This window comes from Numida meleagris, chromosome 1 (genome assembly GCF_002078875.1).
Source record: "Numida meleagris isolate 19003 breed g44 Domestic line chromosome 1, NumMel1.0, whole genome shotgun sequence".
Taxonomy (NCBI): Eukaryota; Metazoa; Chordata; class Aves; order Galliformes; family Numididae; genus Numida; species Numida meleagris.
The window spans coordinates 191,688,324-191,712,106 of record NC_034409.1 but is presented as its reverse complement, the minus strand read 5'-3'; the positions used below and the strand labels follow the sequence as shown (position 1 = coordinate 191,712,106).

The 23,783-nt window shown below is 41.2% G+C and overlaps 1 protein-coding gene across 1 annotated transcript in view; it reads left to right on the top strand.

Moving 5' to 3' along the window:
* Positions 1,574–23,783, top strand: part of EMSY (EMSY, BRCA2 interacting transcriptional repressor) — a 39,442-nt gene continuing 17,232 nt past the window's right edge. Inside the window, 9 exon segments of the mRNA XM_021383450.1 lie at positions 1,574–1,755; positions 2,630–2,732; positions 6,208–6,307; positions 6,923–6,997; positions 9,227–9,402; positions 10,523–10,675; positions 14,252–14,511; positions 19,059–19,335; positions 21,508–21,822. Coding sequence (XP_021239125.1) covers positions 2,663–2,732; positions 6,208–6,307; positions 6,923–6,997; positions 9,227–9,402; positions 10,523–10,675; positions 14,252–14,511; positions 19,059–19,335; positions 21,508–21,822 — 1,426 coding nt within the window. The 5' untranslated portion in view covers positions 1,574–1,755; positions 2,630–2,662.

The following is a 23,783-nucleotide window of genomic DNA, read 5'->3' as shown; positions in this document are numbered from 1 at the left end:
CACCCAAGCCAGCATTTTCCTTTTGGCCACTGACAGAACTGCTCCTTGCCACCACCTTCCCCAGGACCACGCCACACACTTCCCCAGTAAAAAGTCTAGACAGGAACAGAGGGAGTTTCTCCTGCTGGCATTTCCAGCAAAAGCCTCCGCAGGCTGGAGCTTTCAAATTACGTAGGGGAAAAAAAGTCTCAATTCCTTTCGTTTTGCATGATTTCCTGCTAAAAGACCTGCTGCGGGTTACAGATGGTAACAAATTTCTGCAAAAGAAAAGGGTTTATTTAGCGCAGGTGTGGGTTCAAAACCACCAGCTCCTCACTATTTGAAACACCCATTACCGGACGAGAGGGGATCGCCTTAAGTTGCACCAGGGGAGGTTCAGGTTGGATATTATAGAAAGTTTCTTCTCAGAAAGAGTGATAATGAATTGGCACAGGCTGCCCAGGGAGGTGGTGGAGTCTGTGTCCCTGGAGGTGTGCAAGAACCGTGGAGATGTGGCACTGAGGGACGTGGTGTGTGGGCATGGAGCTGGACTTGGACTTGGGGATCTCAGTGGACTTTTCCAAGCTTAATGATCTGCAGGACGAAGGGGGACACCTCCCATCCTCCTCCTCCTCCTATATATAAATATATGTATTTTGCAAAATCGGGAAACGCACACAAGCGCAGAAAAACAAAGCCATGAGGGAAAACTAAAGCCCCATGAAGTGAAGGCCTGCTGCGCAGAGCTCATCCTGTATCTGTGGTTTTCCGGCAATGGTCTTACGTAAAGTCTTAAATATCGGCTTTTTTTTGTTGTTGTTTGTTTTGATTTTTTTTCTTTCTGGTCGCCTTTCTCGCTGTCACACCGCAGCCACAAACCGCCCTGTCTCCTTCAGGCCTCAGTTGCACGCCGGAGATGGTTTCTTTTTTTAATTCTAATGCGATCTGAGGACTTTCTAGAGGCTATCATCGACTGCACTCCTACCTCAAAGAGAAAAAAAAAAGAAAGAAAAAGCCACAAAGGCTGTTAGATCTGAGGCAGCGGCTGAGCCCAGCCCCGGGTGCCGCCGGGAGCCCGGGATGGATCCGTCCCGGTGCGGTTTTCGGCTCTGGTCCGGACCACCGCATTGTTTTGCTCCGAGAAAGGCTGGCTGCCGTCACCCCGCACGATTTTCAGTCAGAAAGCCGGAAACGGACAAAAAACGCCTATCTCGCCGGGTTTCCTTTCAGAAACTGCGCTCGACCGTTAATGAGCAAACTTTGAGAAGTGTGACGGGCGTAAAACCCGCATCGTTACGCCTATGGCTGTTTCACGGTGTAGCTGTGGGGTGCTACGTGCCCTACAGCTACCCCAGCGCCGGAGAGCAACGCGCGCGGCTTCTTGACCCTTCTCGTCTCCCGTACCCGCCCTCAGGGCTATGGCGGGACGGCCAGCGCCGCTTCCCACCGCGTCGACAAACGCACAGCGGACTACATCTCCCAGGAGTGCCCCGCGGCGCTGCGCATGCGCGGCGCACTTCCCCTGTGCCATCTTCGCGCCCTCTTCTTCCATCTCCTCATTCACTGAGAGTGGCTGATCGAAGGGATGAGGGCGCGCGGACTACAACTCCCGTCGTGCCCCGCGGAGCCCGCGCATGAGCAGTGCGCCCCGCCGCCATCTTGGCCGGGGGAAGCGCTGCCGCCGCCGCCGCCAAACAAACCCGAGAGCGGCACCGTGGGGGGAGGAGGGGTCGTGTTGCTGAGGATTCTTTCGATGTGCCGGGCACGGCCGGGCAGGTGGGTCCCCCTCCTCGGCAACACCTTCTTGCCTTCCCCGGGGCTCTCCCTGTGAGGAACGGGGTTGCTCTCCTTCCCCGGGGCGCCGGAGACCCGCCGCCCCCTCACGGGCCTGGCGCCCGCTCCATGTCTGCGCGGCCTTCTACTCCCTTCTGCCTTCAGGGCCCTTCTCCCCCGCTCTGAGGTACCGGAGGAACCCCGCGAAGGGCGGGCGGGAGCCCCGGGTGGCTGCAGCCTGAGGGCTCCCTCCTGGGGAGCTCCGAGCCCGGGGATGGGGCCGGGGCTTTTGTTCCCTGTGTTCCCCCTAGGCCCTTCTTCCCCGTCCTCCTCGGTGGAGATGCTCCCTCCCTCCACCCAATCCCCCAGGTCTTTGCCTCCTAGGGGATTTCCTCGTGTTCCGGTGTTTTTTATTTTTTATTTCATTATTTATTTTTAGGGGACGTGGAGAGCAGATTTTCACGGTTTTTTTTTTTTTTTTTTCTTTCCCCCCCGTTTTGTCATAGATCGGTGCTAAATGCATTCTGCGGGGGGATGGGGGGGGGGGCCGTGCGGATCGCTGGAAGAGTTCTTATAATAGGTGCTCTGTGCATAAAGAGAGGGAGGAGACTCGGGCATCAATTCGGAGAGTGTTTTCGGCATGAAAAAAAGACTAGGGCAGGAGGTAGGAAACTCAGGAGAAAGGCTTTGGCTGGTGGGAGAGAGCATAGGAAACCCCACGCCTTTGTGAAGCTGCTAAATTCCTGCATGGTAACGCATGCCATTAGGCTGGGGCAAGGATGGGAGGGAATGTGGTGTTGTGAGCAGCCAGGAGACTTTGCATTGGGAAATGGATAGACGGTGGGCTCGCGCTTACTGCATTTGTGTTCCTTTTCAGGGATGCTGAGCTCTGCGGGAGCACAGAGACAAGATGCCTGTGGTGTGGCCAACGCTTCTGGATCTCAGCAGAGATGAGTGCAAGAGGATCCTTCGCAAACTGGGTACAGTAAGATGCAATTTGTGGGTCTGTATGTTTGCCCCTTTTAAGACGTGCCTGCCTGCTGCTTCCGTGAAATACTTTATTATGTCTGCGGGCATCTTTCAAGTGATTTTCTGCTTTTTCCATGTGTCATTAGTCTGACAGCCGTAGCTTGAAGTGATGTTGGGCAGATGCTCTGCCTGAGCAAAAGGGATAGAACGGAATTGTTTTTGTTTGATTGAATCTCTCGTAGATTTTCTTGCCCGTCTTTGCTTTGATGTTGCAGTGTTTATGGCTATGAATGTGCAACATCATGTCTGGGCAAGAGGAGGGTCTTCATTTGTTCTTCAGTTCTGTGTTAAGACACCTATTTGTACCAAAAAGGCATAGAATTCTGATTTGATTGATACTGTGGAGTTTCTGTCGTAAAGACTTATAGAATCATAGAACATACCGAGTGGAAGGGAGTCGTAAGAATCATGGAGTTCGACTCCGCAGGCTTGAAATGTAGTAAAAAAAAAAAAAATCTGTGTGATAGTTTGTGACTTTCAGCCTGCACTTACATGAGTTGTCAGAGAAACGTGGAAACTGTTCTCACTTTACAACGGGAGCTTTTTGCATTGTTTCAGTTCTGGCTTAATATCTGCGTACCTCGCCCAACAAATGTGTGTGTATACATGTTCACTGAGATTTTTCATGCTCTAATTGTAATTGTAAATAAGTGTGCAAGGAGACATCCTATTGCATTTTGGAAGCTAATAAAAATATTTACTCTTTCCTCACATGCAAGCTTTTGGCTGCTGTAGGAGAGAGGAGCCTTTGATCTGATCTGACACTGTGGTTTTTGCCTTCTTAAGAAACTTTTTTTTTTTTTTAAAGTTAAGGGCTTTTTCTGAGTTAAATGCTGCATAATGTTAGAAGGAAACAAACGTAGATTTCAGACTGTCTTCTGAGGAGTGTATGGTAGGAGGTGATGTCAGGAAGAAAGCTGAGCCTGCCACAAACTTCCTGTGACGGTCGACTTAATCACTCAGCTTTTCTTGTTCGCGTTTTGAAAGTTAAAAGATTGTGCGTTGTATTCCTTAACTGTGCAAAGATTCTCATACGTTATGAAGCCATCACCATTATTTTCTGAGAGTTGCGAGTTTTTTGCCTTGTTCTTTTTTTCACTTTGCTTCTTGAGAACCTGGGATTTGCGTTGTATTGGAGCGGTGACGCAGTTGTTGCGCGCAGCATCAGAACGAAGCTGTGCATCCACTAAGGTGATAGCCCTAGGTCTGAAGCAAGGGGCACAAAACTAGGAGTAAGTGCAGGATGCCAAAAAATGTGGACCGGATCTGTGCTACTAAATTATGCTAACGTAGCTCTTGCTGGCTGAAAGCGTGGAAAAAAAAAAAAAACTTCCAGCCCCAGCTGACGGCGATGTGCTGGCAGAACCCTGCTGGTGCAGCTGAGCCAAACAGAACTGCAGCTACACCTCCTCCAGTGACATAACCTAGGCTGACAGGAAAAAAAATAAAAGAAAGAAAAATCTTTTTTTTTTTTTTTTTTTTGCTGGCATGAGCTGTGTCCCCACCAGAGGGCCCTGCCAGTGTAACAGAGATTAGAGCTTGTAGCAGCCGTGTCTCTTCTGGGGTAGAGGAGCTCTCCATTTATACAGACGCACCAGAAGGCTGGAGGGGGAAGGAGCACAGCTAGTCTGACAGCCATGAAGCAGATCAGTCGAGCTCTCAGCCCAACATCTCATTTGGTTGGCTATTCAAGGCAAAATGCAGCAGCAAGCTGCAGGAAGCTGAAATGTATCCTGAGGTGTGCTGTGCCTAGTGTTGCCCTGCAGCCTTCGTGGTTTATAACTGAATCACTTTGCACTTGAAATAATGGTATTTATTTGTGAAACCCGATTTTTGAAGCGTTTGTTGGCTTGTTTGATGGCTTAAACTTGAAAAGTGAGCACACCAGTTAGTAATGTTATATAGACATAAGGGTGAGGAAGCTAGTTACAGCTTCTGCATAATCTTTTCTAACTTTCAGAAAGCCAGAATGTGCATTTTTAAAGCCTTAGTCTTGGTATAGAGCATCTGTATTGAAAATGGAAAAAAAAAAATCTCTTTGCTAAGCAATTATACAGTTTTGTCTGAGGATTATTTTATGTTGTTAACAGAGGAAAATAATTAGTATCTTAAATATTGTAACACGGTTGTCTAAATAAATGTTGATATTAGTAATAACCATTGCATTAATTAGCAAATGTTTTATAACCGAAGCTGCAAATGCTTCTGTAGGTCTCTCAGCATCCCTGTGCAGGCTGTGGAGTTAACCAAGGCGACTCTGCTTTGTGTCTTGCCTACTTAATCAGGGCAGGAGGGCAGGGCTTCTTTTCAGCGCAACTCCTTGATTTGATTTGTTAATTGGCTTTTTGGAATCCCAGTCTGAGCAGCATCGGTCTTCTTTAATTGCAGGAAAATTCAGATGCGTTTCGGGGCTCTTGTTAGGTTTTGGCCTGCCCCTTTTATTTGTGCCTTTGGCTAACCGGGATCTGTTGTGGGGGTGGGTTAGCTGGTTGTTGAAATGGAGCTCTGAATGAAAGTCGTCTGCAAAAATAGCAAAAGAATTTGTACTGTTAGTTCAAAGCGTGGCTCTCAGTAACGTTTTCTTAAATGCTTAGTGCTAAGCTTAGAACAGCAAGCGAGGAGACTCCAACTGTATGTGCACTAGGTGCTTTTCACCCTGCTTAGTGGGACAAAATCCAGTATTTCAGTAGCTTTTAGCTATTACATTATTTTGAAAGCACTGATGGAATGGTGTTCTCATGAGTCACCTGGTATTACATGTTTGTGTTACATCAGAGTTACATTTTTGCGTGCTAATCTTCATGATGGTTCTACGTTTAGGACTAGCTGAATTGTTTGGCATACTGTATGGGTTTAATTCACTGCAGTGCATTGTTTTCAGATTTGAGCAGTTGTATACATCAGGTGAATGGGCATGAAAGATAACGATGATCGTATTTAACAAAATGGAGCTTATGTTCTCCATGCTAATTAAGGAGAGATGCTAGGAAAAAAAAAAACAGTTACTCTTCTGATAGTGTATTTCTTCTCCAAGCCTTGGAACTTTTAATTGTGATAGGTATTAAATATTTTCTTTTGCTTCTAGAGAATTCTAAGCTACTACTCAAATTTCTGGACTGTTTTTTCAAGGTTTCTGTGCTGAACTGTCAGCTCAGAGAGTGCTTGAAATATTCGATGGGGTTTATAAACTAGATAATCCTCTGTAATGATACAGTTGTTTCATAGAAAAGCTGTAGGCTGCAGAATAATTGACTGAGAGAGTTCTAAACCATCAATCTCTTCTGAAAAGCACTAAGTAATTGAAAGACATGTTCCTTTTAATGACTTTGAAAATTAATAGAATACTGTCAGTAATACTGAAAATAACATTTTTTTCCCTTTGTTGTGAGCATTAAATAGAACTACTGTTTGCTCTTATTTCCTCAGAACTGGAGGCATATGCAGGTGTCATCAGTGCCTTACGTGCACAAGGAGATCTTACGAAAGAGAAGAAGGATCTTCTTGGAGAACTCTCTAAAGTGCTTAGGTAATCCTGACCTTTTTAAAATGAGAACTGGTGGCCTCTTCTTTTTTTTTAAGAACTTAACATGCTTTCTCTATCGCTAACGTTGTAGAGCAAATCTTAAAGGAGAAATAATTCTCCATCTTGTGGATGTTCGATTCTTATGGCTTTGAGTTTTGAGCTTCTGTGGGTGAAGATTTACTGTCTTGCTGGTGGCTTTTGAGATATCTAGTGATTGCAGCTATCTCATGAATGCTTGCTAGCTCTGGGTTCCATCAGGGTTGGATTTGGAGGTCTTCGAGCTCCTCTTGCAGCAAGGAAGAACACTGTTCTGTGTAAATTTTTCTGCCTTAAAATTTCCATCTTTCATTAGGAAATTGGAAAAAAGCTGTTTTGCAGTGGTACCCAGTGAACAGTCATGTTCTCTTTATTCTTTGCTAACACGTTTTGAGCAATGTTCCGTTCGTTCTTTCTCACTGTGATGGCAAAAATTAAGTGACAATCTCTTAAACGTAAATGCCTGTCCCCTTTTGTCTCCTGAGTGGATTATTCATAAGTTTCGTTTTAGCTGAAAATTTTAGATAAATGTTCATGTCTCCCTCTGACTAAAATATATTGGTATTTTATTTTTTTTAACAGTATTTCAACAGAGAGACATCGTGCTGAAGTTCGAAGAGCAGTAAATGATGAACGGCTAACGACTATTGCACACAAGTAAGTTGTAGGTCATTTTCTACATGATTTCCGAAAGTACCCTTTGGAAAATCCATTATGCCTTAACTGAACGATAGAACTTTCAAGATTGATTGTGGTTTGAAGAACAGAGTATGACTGAAAGAACTGCTGTGTCAGATGTAGATCAGCTGCAAGAAAGAATGTAGCGTTTTGGATCTCGAGGTGTCCCATTCGCTATACAGGCACAACTTAGGAAAGAGTCTTTTTGTCAAGAAGAGCTTTCTGTAGAATAGGCCAGAAGAAACACAATAAAGAGGTAAAACGTGAACTTGATGAGCAGCTTGTACAGTTTTCATCTTTGTTTTGTAATCGTTTTTAAATTTCATTGTGTTTAAATCCATTTGTAAAGGTTATATTAAGAGATACTTGTCTATGTAGAAAGACAAAAGGAAGAAAAGAGGTGAGAGAGACTAGTGGAAAACAATGTATCAGCAGTGAGGTGGAAGAAAAAGAACTGCAGCAAGCTGTCTGATGACATCAGTGTCCACAGTTCCCTGCTTGATGCAGCTGCTGTGCTGGCATCAAGTGGGCTGGTTTCTCCTTGCATTTGCTTTCCCAAGCTCCACGTGACTTTGGGAGGTGGAGAGGAGCAAGAGGACGAGTGCTTATGTATCTCTGATAGTTCATAGTCTTAAGAAGAGTGCTTAAAAAGGGATGGATTGGGAGAGTGTCTCTTCTTCCCTATTTTATTCTGTGTTATAACCATTGATTTTTAGTTTGCCTCCTGTAACCTAGGTGTTACTGTGAGGAAAAACAAGTGGAAGTCATGCAAGTAGCAAGCTGCTTGGAGTTAGCAATTGTCTGATCGTAGACTTGCCAAGGTTAGCATACTGTTTTACTGCTGCAGGATATTTAACATTTCAGTGGTTTAATGCTCATGTTTAAAGAATTGGAAATGTGCTGTTTACCAAACAAAAACCCACCGACTTCTTTACACTACTTTAGAGAAAGGGAACAAACAATAAAAGAAAAATAAGCGTTATGTTGTCAAATCTGGCTTATTTCCTTGATCAAGTATCCTTTTTAAGTAGTAGTTCTGTTTTTAGCATTTTCCAGAACAAGCGTACAATTTGTCCCGAAGTATCGAACTTCAAACGGACGAGCTATTATAACCCAGACAAGATGCAACTGTAAAGTGCTGCATCTCTTTATTTTTCCTCTGGTAAATTCTTTGTAAGTGATGGTTGGTAACGTCGTATTTGACTTAAATGGTTCTCTAACTCATTAGGAAAGCAGACTTTTCTAGCTTTGCTATGTGCAACGTTTGCGGTCTTACTTTTGATTTTAAAAACGTATTTTTACCTCAGCTGATGGAGCTCTGCTTGTACTATGTGAATATGTATGGAGAATGCTGAAGCATATCAAGATCTAACAGCGGAGCAGATCCTCTGCATTTTATGAACTAATTTGTTGTAGCTTTTGCTGCAACTTGCTCGCGGTAGTTCACGTGGGAAGTTGTTATTCAGAATATATTAATACATTAAACAGGTTGGTTTGTTTAAGAACAACATGACAGCGTTGAAAAATCATCTGTTATTCTGATTTTGCTGATCTCTCAAATGACTGCTGTAAAACAGTCATAAATAGGAACAGCTCTCTAGATAAGAACAGCGTTTTTTGAAGCATTCCAGTTTGTGTATAAGTACTAAGGTTGAGAGAAAATGGGAGGAGCAGACTGGATTCTGTAGAGAGAGAGGCACAGGGTGTCCCTAAATCTTTTCATGTTCGGTTACTTTGTTTGGGACAGCTTCAATCAGTCGGAGAAATTTCTGCTGAGGTAGAACAAGAGTTGCATTAGAAGCTGAGGTTTTTCTCTTGTAAATTAATTGGTTTTGGTAATCTTTCATGAAATCTATGGGATCTCTAGGGATTTTTGTCATCTGGAAATGGAGGGTAAACTAACTCTACCGGAGTAGTAGATAATCTAATATGGGGGAGTTGAACATGACATCCACAGCCCTTTCAGGGCTTTAGAAAACGTAACGTTAAAAGAAGCAGCAACTCATAGATATGCTATGGGAGGATTTCTGCATCAGCTGGGAAAAATGTAAGGGCTTTCATGAAAGGAAGAAGACTGGAGATATTTCTCCAGTGTGTCTTTAGAAACAGCCTTTTAAATTCTCACTGTTGAAAAGAGAAACTTAAGCAAGAGTACTGAGTGTGTAGGAAAGTCGGAAGAGTACTTAAAAGATTTTCCTTTCTGTTTAGTATGTCTGGACCAAATAGTTCTTCCGAATGGTCTATAGAGGGTCGTCGACTGGTGCCACTGATGCCACGGCTTGTCCCACAGACAGCTTTCACTGTTACAGCTAATGCTGTTGCCAATGCAGCGGTTCAGCACAACGCATCTCTTCCGGTCCCTGCAGAAACTGGAAACAAAGAAGGTGAGAGAATGCTGAGATTCTGCACGATATTCACTTTAAATTGCTTTCTTAGCTTTAGATGCTTTAAAAATCTGAATCTTTCTTATTGCACAGTATTTATAGAAAGAAGAGGGATTTCTTTGGTATACCTTTCTTTGATATACCTTTGATATATCTGCAGTGGAAATCTGACACCTTTGTGGAGTGAGCACACAAGGAACTGGAATTTAAAAAAAAAAAAAAATGCCATAAGGTGCGAGGGAAATGCACTGCTGAACTTGTTAAGCTCTATAAAGTAGAAGTTAGCTCGATGGGTTAAGGTTTTGTGAAGTTCTGTAAGTGGTGAAAAATCCTTCAGAACGATTTGGTTTAAGGATGTAAGTATAAGGCCCTGTGAGTTTTGGCAAAAGTCAAGAAGATTGTGTTAATTTTCCTTTTTTTTTTTTTTTTGAAAACATACCAAGTTAAGTTAAAAGACTGATTTCTACTTTTCTTTTGCCTTTTAAATAATGCTGTCATGTGTTCTTTGTAATTTGGCTGGACGGCCTTGAATTATGCTTCATGCAACTACAAAGTGTGTAGCACCTCTTCAGAGAGGCTGTTTTTTTTTCCCAGTTTTCTAAGAACTGTTGGGCCATTATACTGTGACTTGTAAGTAAAGTTGAAAAAAGCCATTACCAAAAATATTTGCTCATTACTCAAGGAATGTTTTAGTTTCTTCAAGTGATGTACCATTGAGGAGAGGCACAAACTGTCTTCTATCAGTTACCAATCTAGGTAAACATTTACAGAAAAGAAAAAAGATGTTGAATTAATACGAAAATTAAAAATAAATGAACAAACTCTAATGTGAAACATCTGATTATTATAAGGAGGATGAAAAGACGAACCCTAGAATTGGCAGCGCAGGTTCCTGGGTATGGGTGGAGGAGGGGTTAGAATTCTGTGTTTGAAGGCAGTTAATTCCATGGCCATGCTGACGTCAAACTGGGGAGTGTTCAACAACAACAGGATTGCGGAGGCAAATGTGTGGATATGCCCCACAATAAGTCTTTGGCTTCCATTCCAATTGCTGAGATGGTGATAGAATAATAGATTTCTGCACTTCAGGTGTATGGAGGGTGTCTTTTCTCCTATTCAGAGGCGATTTGCTATTCCTACACAAGTACCTCTTCAACCCCAACATCTACCCCTGTTCCAAGTGGCAGTGTAGCAAAAGTGAAGTCCCCCAGACCCACCAGTCCAGCCTCCAATATAGTCATCTTGCCAAGTGGAAGGACTGTTTATGTCAAAAGTAAGTGGTAATAGCAACTGATTAACAAAAGGCAAAGAAAAGGCCGATCCTATGGCTGAAGCATGGACTGAAATAGGCACTCTAGCCTTGGGCAAGTCATTTAATGCCTTTATGCCTTAGTTTAGTCTAAAGAATGATTATATTGCTTCCTTTTTCCAGGGAAATTGCTGCAGAGAGCAGTAACGGGCAAGGACAACAAGACTGTAAAGTATTTTGAAAGTGAAATACAAGCACTCCTTTATATCAGTGGATTTCTAATCCAGCTTGTTCTGAAGTTATCTTTAAGGTGGCCCTGTGGGTTGTTTCTGCAGAGGATTTCCCTCTTCCTTGTTCTGCTTAAGTATTGCATATAGTTGCTTATTTGAGTTAGGAAGATCTCTCCTTCCCACTTTCACAGCTGATCTATACGTTAGTTTGGAAATATTTTGGTGCCCTTCTTTCAAGATCAGGCTGGACAGGGTTTTGAGCAACCTCATCTAGTGAGAGGTATCTTTGCCTGTAGTGTGTGGGGGGATGGAACTAGATGATCTTCAAGGTCCCTTCCAACCCAAACCATTCTTTGATTCTGTGATTTCAGTTAGAGTTGTTCAGACATCTGTGCTGGTCCCCATTTGATCTAAACTAGCCTTGCATTGGTTAAGGATTTGGCTTTTGGCATCCTATGTTCAAATAATAGAAGCTTGAGAGAATGCAGAGATTTCTTTACTGTCTTCTAAGGTGTAACTCAGTGTTTGAACAAATTACAACGTTTACTATGTCTAGTAATTTTGTGATTCATTTGGTAGCGAATTTTTTGTGAAGCATGCATACCTAAGCAACTTTGAAAATCCCATTGGATATGAGATCTCAACAGATACCCATCTTCACGTATTTAAGTTGGAAATGCAGCGCACGATGTCTAGAAGCAGTCGTTCTTCATGTTTTTGTTTTTTTGTTCTTTCTTGGCTAATAAATGAGCTCGTTCCAAAAGCAGATTATGTCCTCATAAATATGTCCAAATCATCCAGGCTTGTTTTTATGTGAAATTAAAAATGCTTTATATGGATCTTATTTGAATTTTGATGCCTATCAAAATGCAGGTGACAAATAAAGATTAATAAAGTAGTTCAGAAGTGCAGTTTGCTATTTTTATTCTTGTTATGGATAACTAACATTTTGAAAATTGATCTTAATGCAATACCTACACGTTTGTGTAACATCTGCCAGCCAGAAGCATCAAATTGTACATAAATGCATTGTTACCTGCAAACAATCATCAATATTGATTGTATCAACCCACAAAACCCATCATATTAAGGTTTATTTCCATTTTTCTGATTTATTGCACTAATCACTCAGCTTTAGTTTAAAGATTGAGAGGAAAATGTTCTTAACCTCTTAAAAATTTAGTTTACGCTTACTGAATTATTACATGGTAATGAGTAGAAAACCATCTAGACACACAATAGAGGGATGATAGGTTCTCATTTTTATTCCAACCACTCTTAGATTTTTTTTTTTCTTCTCCTTGTCACTTGCTTTGTTTTGTTCTGTCTCTTAAAAGAATCGTCCGTCTTTCAGAATGTTATTGCATCAGTCACAGCAGTTTTAACAAACTTGAATCAGAGTAAACTTGGGCGGGCTGAGTTATAGTCCTGACTTTGCCACTGATCTGTTGTGACCTCACCCAAGTCACAGTCTGATTGAGCCATTAACCCCTCCGTCCTCTGCTTGTCATGTGTGAGTTACAGTTGAGCTGCATTACTTTTGAGCTAAGTGCTTCTGGAACGCTTGGCACAAGTGCAGCTTCTAGCATGAAATTACAGGAATAACGTTCTTACAAAACCCCAGCAGCGAAAATGGGGAATGAAATGAGCTGTACATAATAAGAGGAGATAATATTCAGCTAGCTTAATCTGTTCCGTCTTTTGTTGTTGTTGTTTTGTGGAAGAGGATGGTTAAAAATACATTTTTTTTATCTTCGGTATTTCTTTGTAATGCACCAAGGTAACAATTGTGTCCTAACATGCAGGCTGCATGCGTGTGTTGGTTTTTTTTTATTGGGAAGAATACTTGAATTCTGAAACTCCTGCCCACTTTCAATGTGCCTTTGTGTTACAAGTTGACTAAGTGTGCTTCTTGTAGTACTTAGAGCCTGTTCCTAAAAGGTATTTACGGTGTTTTAGGGATGGGGTTCACCTCTAGGCTTGTTAGAGCGATAAGGGGAATTGTTTAGAGCCTTGACTTGTAAATCCACGCTCAATCATGGTGTTAAAATGTGCTAAGACTAATTTTGGAAGCTGCGAGCTCTTCTCTAGGTCAGTTTCCTTCTGCATGGCTCTGATGTGTACCTGCCAATGAGCTGGTTATGGGCTAATACAGAATGTCATCTTTCAGAAACCATTTGCTGTGCCACTGTGTGCGTTCTTGTCCATGTCAATTCCTGCATCTTTACTTTTTGAACGCCTGAATGTTTTGTTGTTTTAATTAGAGATTGAGCGTAGTTAGATCCTGACCCTAATTAGAGATTGCCAACCACGTTTCCTTGGGTTACCAGCAAGCCTGCTTTTTACCATGGCTGGGTTTTCTGTCTATAAGCCACAGGCATACAAAACAAGGTCTTCAATCTTGTTCTGTAGAGGAGCATTGAGTTGTCTCTGTGGATCTTTTTTTTTTTTTTATTATTTATCCCTGGCTATTTTGGTAAACATACATGTTACCTAGTAACTAACTGATTTACAAGGTAGTTAAACTGCATCTTTCTGCATTGCATACCAATTTATGAACCTCTTGCCTACTTAGAAAAGTTTCATGTGAATTTCATATCCCTTGGTCATGCTGTAGAACGAAGTATCTGTTGCTCAGCTGAATATTGCAGTAGTTTGTTTCTACTTGTGCAGTAGGCAATTGTGGGGATGAATGGAATTCTTTGAGGCCAGACTTGTCTTGTTCTCTGTAATTGCATGCTAGGTGATGCCTTGCTGTTGCACAACATGCACCAGACAAGGCATAAACTTACAAAGTGAGGTTTGACCGTCACAGTTTAAGCTTGTTATGAGTAAAAGTGGAACTTGAGATGCTATGTTGATGTGAAGAGGAGAAAGGTACTGTAACAGAAAGCATATTGTGACAAAAAGAGCGTGCAGAGGTTGAAACTAGAAAAACTACAGGAGAATAAACTTCAGTTTTCCAGTGAACAGCCAACAACAGCAGTGTCGTGTGAAGTTTTAAACGGATGCTGTCCTAACCATGTACATGCAGTCACATTGGACAAATTTCTGGAGGCAGAATGAAACTCCAGCTCTGCCTCTGCATTCTTTCTGTCTCTTAAATGGAGTGAAGTAACCCAGTGGCCAAGAAGGTTTGGGGTTTTTTTTCTTTGCTTTCTGGCACCGTAAGTGTGGTCTTCATTAAGGACTAAGAACATCTGTGATGTTCTGGGTTAGTTGTGACCATAAGATATAATTTATTCTCTGTTTCTTTTTCTCTTATTAGAAATTGTGTGCAAGACTCAGCAAGTTTGGAGTGTTCTAGAAAGCACTGAGTGCCACAGATGGGGGAGGAAAATATTAATTTAGAAAACCACTTCTCTTCCAGGTGTCAGCTGCTCAGATGATGATGAAAAGCCCCGCAAAAGACGGCGAACTAATTCTTCTAGTTCTTCCCCTGTTCTCCTGAAAGAAGTCCCGAAGGCAGTGACTCCTGTCACTAAAACTATCACAGTGCCTGTAAGTGGCAGCCCCAAGATGAGTAATATAATGCAGAGCATTGCCAACTCTCTACCGCCACACATGTCTCCAGTGAAAATAACCTTCACTAAGCCCTCAACACAGACAACAAACACAACAACACAGAAGGTATGTGGGGGGAGCTGCCAAATGTTACTTTTATTTTGGTTTTATCAATGAATAAGATGTGATGTTTGACTCTTCCTTTCTGTGAACTGTCTAGCTGTTGTTTTTTTTTTTTAAGGATTATGCTTGGGATAAGGTAATCCCTCTTTAAAACAGAGAAAACCAAACTCGTGTATGAATTTAGTTCACCTGTGTGTGAAAGGACCTGGATTGACGGCTGTGGAGACTGAAGCCCTCTTTTTATCCACAGAACAGGTACAGCACAGGCAGCGGGAGTGCAAGCTTCCCCCAGACTGCCCCACCAATGTGCCTCAACCCTGACCTGAAGGGACCACTTCTAGGGATGAGAGGGGATTCAGTCTCCATGCTCATTCAATTCTTGGCCTCTCTGGTGAGACTGCCAACAAGGTTGCCAGTTAGTACCATTTGTGGTGTTGGGTTTTGTGATATGGACACTGATCCACTGAGAACTGGATCACATAGGCCACTGAACAGCCTTCACATGGTAACAACTATTGGTCAAAGGTAATCTTTCTTATTTCTATTTTCCTTACTTATAATTATTCTTTGCAGTAGTAGATTTCCAGGAGAGGTGGCATGGGCTTTCCCTTGCTGTGCCTTTTGACTAGAGACTATGTTCTGGGGGTCTATAAGGCTTGCTCTTGGAGCAAGTCTTCTATAAGACTGGGGAGGGCTTTATTTTCCTTTCAGTTCCAGTGTGCAATTTCTCATTCTACATTAACAGCATTATGGTGGTCGAATCAGTTTCCTTATCTCAGCTGAGTATGCCTAGGTCTCATGAGAATGCAGCATGTGGAGAAGGTTTACCCATATTGAAACTTTTTATTAGACTCAGATTTTATGTGGCTGATCTATTGCATGACTATTTTCCCATGCTTAACAATGCATTTCAGATCTGCTTTTTTTTGTCCTTAAGGTTTAGAAAAGATTAATGCCTCAGACCAAGGTAATTCTTGGTGCTGTTATTAATTAAAGCAGAGTTGTGAGAGAAAAAAAAATGAATTTGGCCTTGATACTGACAGGCTGATTGTAGGCTGGCTACTAACAAGCATTTTTTTTTCCAGCTGTGAGAGTTTGACACTTGAACTCAAACCTTCACATGATATTTGTTCTTTAGTCTTGTTAATTGCTTTATCGCTCTGGATTAGCAGAGTTCCCATGTCCTGGTTTTGGCGACTTTAAAAACACGGACGATTTCACTGAAGTAATGTGCAGTAAAGAACTTGCTTTCTGGCCTTTTTCCATTTCCAAGTTCTTTGTTTTCATTTGATTTACTGTTCTTTGACAGCGTCCTTAATCAATCTTCACCTCAGAAGACATGCATAGAAATCTGTGAGCGAGCATACATCATTCAACAAAACATCCTGCATTCACTGCAGCAAATACACAGCTAGCTTAGAGCCTGGCTAACCTACCTAGCCTGCTGCTCTTCTTAGACTCACCTTTTGTGCAGGAAGAATGTTCTTTGCCCGAAGTATCTATAGTGTTATATTAAGTATGCATGGTAGTTAAAGCTGGAGTGTACTAAACCTTCAAAAGGAAAAGGACTGTTGGTAGGATCTTATTTGCAGTTGTGCCTTCGTTTCATTCAGACCTGGAAATTTCAGGTCTTTAGTTTCAATAGTGTAACTCTTGCTAGTCTTCAGTGATGGGAAGATCATCTGTTTCATTAGAGAGCTGTAGTAGTGTTTGTGTCTGATCTTGTCACACTGCCCTCTTTTGTTGGATTTAGGTATACTAAAATACGTCACCGGATAAATTTGGTGGGGGAAATCCCTCTTAGTAGTTTTAAATTAAATGTCAGACTTGTTAGACTCAAATTGGAACTGCACCGTTTTAAACAAGTGCAGCTGAGTATGAGTGAAGTTCTTGGATGTGAATGAAATGTTCAGTTTCTACATGCCAGCTTTCAGAATTGTTTTGACATTTCAGTGGGTTGGAGAAAGACTTGCCGTAACAACTAATAATGTGACAGCTCCAATTTCTGGCTTCTCTTCCTATTATAAAGTCCCCTGTCTAGGACACAGAAGGAATCTAGCTTCAGCTTCTGGCAGTTTGGTTCATTTATTTCTTCAGGAACTGGGTTTTGCTGTTTCTCAAAACAGAACTGATAGGACTCATTGCAGTGGATGTAAGGAATTTATATCGTACTATAACAGAAACAAAAAAAGGCAACTTGCTGTTGGTCACTAGTCAGTCTTTCTGCTGTAGAAAGATGTGGTGCGGTTCTGGTACCTGTGACAAGTTAACATGGAATCACAGGATATCCCAAGTTGGAAGAGACCTACAAGGATCATTGAGTCCAGCTCCTGGCTCCACAGAGGACCACCCCAAACCCAAACCCTGTGTCCTTGAGCACCGGCAACTTGAGGCCATGACCACTGTCCTGGGCATCATGTTCAATGCCCAGCACCCTCTGGTGCAGAACCCTTTCCTCACACCCCACCTGACCCTCCCTGGCACATCTCCATGCCACTGAATGTTTTGACGTGTGAGAATATAGCATTTCAAAAACATAATTGTTCTGAGTTTCAAAATTCGTAATTTTTTTAATCATAAAATTCTGTTTTCTGGTTACACTTCATACAGGAAGATCACTAATCATCATTCCATTTCTTCTTCTGAAATTAACACAGCAAAACATAGAGATCCAAACCTGCTTAGTCACAGGACAGCAATTGATTTTGAACTGTAATACTTGACAAGATTTTTTTCCCCTGCATGATTAAACTAAGTGGTGTTAAGTGATAACCTCGAACTGATGGTTTCATTTCTTGCTTTGAATGAAGAGCAACACTGTTCAGGGGTTGTAATTATGTCCAGATGCATCCTGCATGTCTGTACTTAGCTGAGATGCTTAAGTTGCCCTACTGACCTAGGAGTTACGTAGGAAATTTAACGTGAATGATCTTCTGTCATTACTTGCACCCTGTCCTGTGTGCTCCCAAATTAGTTATCCTATATGGAATGGAGCTGGCCTTAATATTCAAAAACTTGAATTATTTCTGGTGCAATCTGACTACTTACTAAGCAAAATTGAACTCCAGAGTCACACCATAGGATCTTTTCACATGCAAGATTAGGACCAAAATTGGGCTAATGTAGTGTTTAGCATGTGTATTTGGCCACAGCCCAGGAGCACTTTCAGAAGAGTGTTTTGATTAAATTGGGGTTTGGTGGAAGATAAAAATAAGGGTAGCACAGCAAAAATGTTCTTCCTGGAGCAAGAAATGAGGAGGCAAAGCAGCAGGTAGGGAAAACTTATCCTTTGGGTAGTGGTGAGGTGTGGTTAACTTGCTGTCGTTGGTGGAGGTAGTAAAGTTCTGGTTTTCCTCAGGTCAAAATGTTAAAAACCCAGTTAAGGAGCAGGGATCATAAAAGTAGACATAGTGGGGAGAAAGGAGGAGCAGAGGCAACCATGGTGGTGAAATTTGCTGTCTTTATTCCATCCATTCCATCAGTTCTGAGCAAGATTTCAGTAGCGTTGGGAAGCAGTATAAGACATTCAATTTGTTCCGGCTAAGATTTTATTTCCTCCTTATGTACCTTTTTTTCTATTTGGTTTTGTTCTGTGAAATCATTGCTAAGTTTTAAAGTTCTAGATTTGTAATAAATGATGTGGGGATAATTGGATTATTGAAACCATTACTTGAAGTTCTTGCATGGCAAACCGAACGCGTTGCATTTCTGTCCTGTGTGTTTGCATTTCAACTGTGTGTTTGTAAATACAAGGAGGTAGGAGTAAACAGAATAACACAAACCTCCTTACATAAGTAGTTCCCATGTTAAAAATGTAAGAGATGGGTGGTTTTCTAGGTCAGTTGCATAAGGACAGACCTCTTTCTGTGTATATCAATGTCAAATCAGATCATGGGGTTGTCAGTAAAGCTCATGCTAGGGGTAATGCTTACTGTCTTCAGACAGATGGTTTTCAGACAGATATGAAAGAATTTCTTGCTACTGAAAAAACTTAATTAAAACAGAAATTGTTTCTGAACCTAGAACAGGTTTTTTCACTGATGAAATATTGATTGCTTACATCCTTGTGAATCAAAAATATTTCCCATGACTGACTCAGCAGCTGTTAGTTGTTGAAGAGAAAAATACGCTTCTTTATTCTCTTCATTGCCATTTCTTGATATTTGTGCTAGATGAGGGAGAATGGTGTTTAAAACTTGCTTGAACTCCCTGCTATTTTGTTCAAAATGGGCTTCGGGCTTCCTGGATTGGTTAACTGAACCCAAGGACTTAATTCCTGTCTGTTTGCCTTCAAACAAGCAGTTGCTATCAAAATAGAATTATCTTTACAAAAAAAAAAAACTTTCTAAGGAAATGTTTATAACCATTTTTTCTAACTAAGGGAAATTTTTAATTGTCAGCAAACATGATTGACGCTCTCAAATGGTCTTGATGAACATGCATTCCAGAACTAAACGCTCATAACACCAGTATGTTACTGAAGTTTTATGCTCTTTATAAGTGCAGAGAACACATGAATTTCCTTTTTTTTTTTTTTTTTCTCCTTTCAGGTGATAATAGTAACCACATCTCCAAGCTCAACTTTTGTACCCAACATCCTTTCCAAGTCCCACAACTATGCAGCAGTTACGAAACTTGTTCCGACGTCAGTCATCGCCTCCACTACTCAGAAACAACCGGTGGTTATTACTGCTTCTCAGTCTTCTTTGGTCAGCAGCAGCACCAGCAGCAGTAGCTGTTCCACCCCCTCCTGTACTGCAAGTACTATTGCTGTGACTGCTGTCGTATCATCAACACCATCTGTGGTCATGTCAACGGTAGCACAAGGTATGGCGGTGACGTTGTACGTGTAAGAGCTTTTTCCTCTGATAAATTAGGCTTTGCTTTGAGAATAGCATAGGGATGTCCTTTGTGTTTACATGTGCTGAGTTCGAAAGAGGAGATGTTAAAAAGCAAACAAACAAAACTGCACTGATGAAACTAATCCAGAAGAATTCGTGCTGGCACAGCTCTTTCCCTCTTCAACCACTGATGTGTAAATTCAGTTCTTAAAGAGAATCTGCTGAGGCAGTGTGGCAGAGCTTTTAGTTTGGAAAAAACATTTCTTTTGGCATTAAAACGTAGCCCCAGAATGAATGTCTTTAGGGAGCTCTATCTGATTCATGAAGAATGGATATTTCCAATATCATTTGAATGTCATGTTTATTGCTTCTCTTAATGCCTTTACAGAAACATGTGAAATTAAAACCAAGTAAACTAAGCTTATGCTTGACATATCCAGTATTGTAATACTCCTGAAGTATTAAAAAGTATCCTAAAAAAGGTTTATACCTTTTTATCTTTGTATTTATTGACTGCTTAATTTTCAGGTCCTTAATTTTAAGATCTGTGTGGGCCTGAGTTTAAAACACCTGATTTGCTGATTTCTAGTTCCATCTGTGCCTGCTAGTATGATTGATTCAACTCTACCCCCATTGGCTAACTCTTTGGGTGGGAAGCTGTGAGTGAATGAAAGCACCTAAGTGACCACCACTTACTGTGCCTGACAATGACAATTGTTGTATAGTGTTTTTCCTGGTCTGTATTTTCCATTCTTTTTTCCATTCCACAAACAGTTGCTCAGCCAAATCAAGGCTCAGGAGGTATTCTGCAGTCCATATTGCTTCTATTAATCAGGTCCTTAAGCTAGATCAGTAATCTATAAGAGCACAAGAGCTTACAGCAGTATTTCATATTGAACTGTGGATTATTAATGGAATTTGATCTTGGAAGTGGCAGCTACAATTCTAAAGTAAATTACGCAGGTTAAAGATTCAATGTAATTACCAAAGGTATTGGTGAAACGTTGTGACAAACTGATAATGGCTCCCACTGTGCAGAAATGATATCAGTGAACAAGAACAGCTGACTGAGAAAGGGAGAAGCTCATAGGTGATGCTGTGAGAAAAGGTTTCCTTATTTAGATTGTGTCAGAGTTGTAGCTTGTTATGACTGTTACCATTATTGCTATCTATAATCGTAGAAGAAAAGTAAGAGAGGAGATTAAAGCCTTCCACTTCAGCAGGGATTTGGTTGAAAACCGCCAATGTGAGACGTGGACTTTGTCTTTTTTGGTGCTTATGAGTGTGCAGTACAGAATTGGAGATAAAGCCCAAATTTGCTGGAAGTGTTTTGACAGCTATGCCAGCTGTGCAAGGAAATAACCTAAACTCCCATGTATTCGGAAGATTTTATCTGACTGCATCACTTTATTACTTGTAAGATCGTTTAACCTTTCGTCAGAAAAAAAGAAGTGTTCCACAGTTTTCTAAATCACATACTAGTACTTGATTCATTTTTGTGAGATAGCATTTTGTTCACTAACGGATACTGCCTTGTAATGATGGATTTGACATTTGTCATTCCCACCTTCCTAGCTTGTTGCAGTCTTCTTTTTTTTTTTTTCCGCTATAAATATTTTGCTTTGTTGAAGATTAAAGTTCTGGCTTTGAAGAGATTTGTGAAGTTATTTGTACTACAAAAGGTGCAGGAAATAGGCCAGGATTGTGGTCTTTGTGTTATCTGACTGAAGATATTCTACTGTCACACTGAAAGTCTGTATAAAGTTCCCTTGACACTGAACAGAGCATTTCTGGCACAAGTGCTATGTTTTTTTTTTTTAACTATTCTGTACTTATTTGCATCTTTCAGTTGTAGAGGCAGTTTAAATCATAGAATCATAGAATGGCCTGGGTTGAACAGGACCTCAAAGATCATCGAGTTTCAACCCCCTGCTGATTGCAGGGTTGCCAACCACCAGACCAGGCTGCCCAGAGCCACGTCCAGCCTGGCCTTGAATAATTCCAGGGACGGGGCATCCACAACCTCCTTGGGCAACCTGTTCCAGTGCCTCACCACCCTCTGAGTGGAAAAAAAGAAATGAAAGAGTATATATAAAGAAATCATATTTTTCTTTCATGTTGCACTGTTAAGAGTCTCAAACCATTTACTCTTTCACAGGTGTATCCACATCGGCGATTAAAGTAGCCTCTACCAGACTACCTTCCCCAAAAGGTTTGGTTGGAAATCCAACGCAGATCTTAGCACAGTTTCCCAAGCAGCATCAGCAGTCCCCCAAGCAGCAACTGCACCAAATGCAGCAGACCCAGCAGCAGCCTCAGCAGCAACAGCAGCAGCAGACACAGCAGCAGCCTCAGCAGCAGCAGCAACAGCAGCAGCAACAGCTGGCACAGTCTTCTGTAGCTCAACAGCAGCCACAGCAATCTCAGTTTCCACCTGGCATCAAGCCCACCATTCAGATCAAACAGGAATCAGGTAGTTGGAGTTAATCTTGGGTCATATTGCCAACTGTGGTCTAGCCCTAAACCTCGAGAAAGTAGGGCCGGATTCTGTCCCAAATGTAGAGAGGGAGCTATGAAAGCACAACTGCTTAAGGACGGTATTTCAAAATGAAATAGTAGAGAAGGATGATTTGATGTTGTCAGCTAACAATTCTTGAAGAATTTGGTTCTGTCATTCTTCTTGTTTGGTTCAGGTATTGCAAACCATGCTTTAGGAGTAAGTGTTTTATCATTAGACATTGAAAGGTATGTAATTATCTTGAAAAGAAACTTAGTTGAAACATGAAGACACCGGTTTTCTGAAGATCCAAGAGATGTTCAGCTGTATCAACAGGAGAAAAAAGTTAATCCATGTTTCAATTCTTTTCTGCGGTCCAGATATTGAAAGCTATTTTTGAGGTACTTGTCACAGCAAAAATACAATTAGATCTGAGTCTGGGAGTTGATCTGAATTCTTTTTGTAACATAGATTCATTCAGTTGACTTTGGGCAAGTTGCATAATCTTTCTTCCTTGACTTTACTCTACTGTAAAATACAGTTCTTAGTGAGACGTGATAAGAAGTAATGCTTGCAAAGTTAGCAAATTCTATAACAAGAAGTGCTATGAAAGTGCAAAGTATTTTAAAATCCATATTTTATATTAATAATGTGATTGGTAAAATTATTATTTTGTTTGTACTATTTAGATTAAAAAAAAATTAAAACAGGCTATGGGATGAAGAAACAAACAACTCTACCCCTGTGCTTTAATAAACTTCTTGGATTACAACACCACTGCCTAGGAAAAAAAAATGCCATCTAATGGAGGCAAATAGGATGCCTCCATCCTCCAATTACTAAACAACATTTCATCAATTAGAGCTTCACTCTGTGCCTTTTACTATGGTTTTGGGCTCAGAGTGCTTTTTAGTTAAAGTTTCTTTGGAAATGCCATTTGATACCTATTCTCTCTGGCAGATGTGAGCTGATTTTCACGAGGGCTTGGCTTTTTGTTCTCTGCTGTGTCTGGATGATGCGAAGGCATCAGTTTTTCTTTCTTGGCTTTGTGCTGTGCTTATAGTCAATGTAGAAGAAGCAGACATCTCTGGAGGATGTTTTGTGGCCTGAAAATTGCTTGCCTAGAAACATTTGTGTACAAATACAAATGCCTACATTCGGGTGGGATTAATTCAGGCTAGGTGTTTCATAGTATTTGACCAACCCAATGGAATCTCAACATGGAACTTGACCACCTGAGGTGCAAGCAGCCTGGATATACTTTTGAACAGACAACAGTAATCTTTTGGTTTGCAACTGAGAAGTGAATCTTGCACACGTCCCATTCCACCACAATAACTGAGTGAAAGTGAGCAAAATCGTGGCCATAATGAGGTGTCCCCATCCTTGGTACTTCCACTCAGATTTTATTTCAGCCCAGTTCCACTCAACGTCAAGATAAATGATAAGAGACAGTAGTTTACTTAAAGCAGCCTTCTGTAGCCAGTGTCACAGTTAGTTCCTTATACCCCTCAGTACTGATTGTGCAGGAAGCTTTTTTATGTGTTAAAATGGATAAAATTCAACTGGGCTGTTGAAGACATGAAAATTTACAGGCTAAATTCCTGAAGAACTACTTCCTTTTTAGGTGCTTCATTGTACATGAAACAACTTGGTATTGGTTGTAACCTGTTGGCCTGGGAAATGTGTTCTAGTTTTTGAGTCACGAATCAGAAAAGATTAAAAACCAGTGATGGAATGTAATCCCATGACTCAGCGAGAGTCGTTAGGAATTGAAACAGGCACATGAAAGCAAAGATGATGACTATCTTATTTGCAAAGAAAGTGGGGAAAAAAGAACAAAGATCACCCACAAAACAATGAACAAACAATAAAAAAAAAAAAGCAGCCCAACAAAAAAGAAAATTATTTTCACCATCAAGAATATATGAGCTCAG